The 1,953-nt window shown below is 19.0% G+C and overlaps 2 protein-coding genes across 2 annotated transcripts in view; one reads left to right on the top strand and one right to left on the bottom strand.

The window, feature by feature from the left end:
* Positions 1-346, top strand: part of PRSY57_0712400 (hypothetical protein) — a gene marked incomplete at both ends in the record, with an annotated part of 1,019 nt that extends 673 nt beyond the window's left edge. The window contains one exon of the mRNA XM_012906778.1: positions 189-346. Within this exon, the coding sequence (XP_012762232.1) occupies positions 189-346 (158 nt within the window). The remainder of the gene's footprint in view (positions 1-188) is intronic.
* Positions 347-518: 172 nt separating this feature from the next.
* Positions 519-1,487, bottom strand: PRSY57_0712300 (4-nitrophenylphosphatase; the record flags this gene model as incomplete). Its single annotated transcript, XM_012906777.2, has 1 exon — positions 519-1,487. The coding sequence occupies one exon, from the start codon at positions 1,485-1,487 to the stop codon at positions 519-521; it is 969 nt and encodes a 322-aa protein (XP_012762231.2).
* Positions 1,488-1,953: the final 466 nt, after the last annotated feature.

Raw genomic sequence — 1,953 nt, 5'->3', positions numbered from 1 at the left:
AAAAAAAAAAAAAAAAAAAAAAAAAATACATATATATATATATATATATATATATATATATATATATATATACATATGTATAATTATTTCATTTAATTTTTTATTTTTTATGTTTTATGTTTTATGTTTTATGTTTTATGTTTTATGTTTTATTTTGTTTATTATTTTTTTTTTTCCTTCCTTCTTAGATTTGCCTATGAACGAATTAAAAGAAGAAAATGAATTTTTGAGAAATGAAAATATGAAGCTAACGAAATCTCTTAACGAATTAAATGATACCTTAAAACAATTAATTGAAGAAGAGAAAATGATAGCATCTACAAATGTTGAGAGTACACAAATATAATAACAAAGACGTATTGTTTTTTTATAATAGTTCATTTATTTATTTTATAATACATAAACATAAAAATCAAAGCTACAAAAGGAATAACATGATATAAAAAAAAAAAAAGAAAAAAAAAAAAAAATTAACCATTAACAATATATGAACTTTATAATATATATATATATATATTTTATAATAATTCCGATATGGATTTCATAAAATAATCAGGGTGAATGTTAAGACTATTATGGTTCAAGTAAATATTTGCATTCGTTACTCCTGTTGAAACTAATATTGATTTAATATTACAATTTTTTGCAAAATGTATATCTGTTTCTAATCTATCTCCAATCATAACAACTTTGGAATGATGAATATTCAAATCTTTTAAAACATTTTCTATCATATATACATTAGGTTTACCTACAACTAATGGTTTTTTTAAAGACACAGCTTCAATACTTGATACAATGGCACCGGTACCTGCCCATTTTTGTTTAGATGTAAAATTACCCGTAGCATCTTTATTAGTAGCTATGAATTCAGCATTTAATTCGTTAATACATAATTGAGCATACTGAATTTTATAATAATTAATATTAAAGTCTATACCTACAACTACTGCTCCTATATTTTTATCTACAATAATTTCTAAATCATCTTTTAAAATAATTTTTTTATCATTATCATTAGAACCTCCTAACCAATCAAGATTAGATGCATCTAATTCGTCACATATTCCTTTTTCTCCAATAACATAAATTTTTTTTTTTCTTAATCTATATTCTTCTTTATCGTATAAATATTTTGTAACAGCATATGCTGTACATATAATATGTTCTCTTTTTACATTTGTAAAACCTAACTTATGAAATTTTTCTAAAAAGCTAGCTCGCGATTTTGTAGAATTATTCGTAATAAAATATACTTTTTTCCCTTCTCTCAATAAATAATTTATTACTTCAATAGAACCTTTTATTAATTCATTTCCATGCCATAAAACTCCATCACAATCAAAAAAAAAAACATCAAATTCTAAACACAAGTCTTTACTATTTATCATCTTATTTAAATTCCATTCCTTCAAGAAACTCTCATATTTCTTTTCTACCTTAATAATATCATCATCTTTTTTATCACTGGAATAAATTAAAGCCATAGTTACTCATTAAAAATATTCTATACAAATGTTTATGTATTCTTACTAATAATTCTAAATATTTATCAACGCGTTATTTAAATAGTAACATATTGGTTACAAATATATATATATATATATATATATATATATATAATATATATATTTATTTATATTTATATATATTTAAAATGAACAATAATAAATAAAATAATAAATATATATATCTTATTAATATAACAATATATTGAATAGTACTACATATATATAAATATATATATGTATGTACCTATGTATTTATTTTTATTTCCTAAATTCATTCATTTTATAGATTATATATATATTACATTATATATATTTTTACACAGAAAATGGTAACTTTTTTTTTTTTTTTTTTTTTTTTTTAATAAAAAATTTATTATATTCTTTATTTTTTTCAAAAAAAAAATTACATTATTGGAATAATATAAAATTTTTTTTTTTTTTT

Source organism: Plasmodium reichenowi, chromosome 7 (genome assembly GCF_001601855.1).
Source record: "Plasmodium reichenowi strain SY57 chromosome 7, whole genome shotgun sequence".
In the NCBI taxonomy this organism is placed as follows: Eukaryota; Apicomplexa; class Aconoidasida; order Haemosporida; family Plasmodiidae; genus Plasmodium; species Plasmodium reichenowi.
Note: the sequence above shows the minus strand (reverse complement) of the source record. Positions and strands in the feature narration are given on the sequence as shown.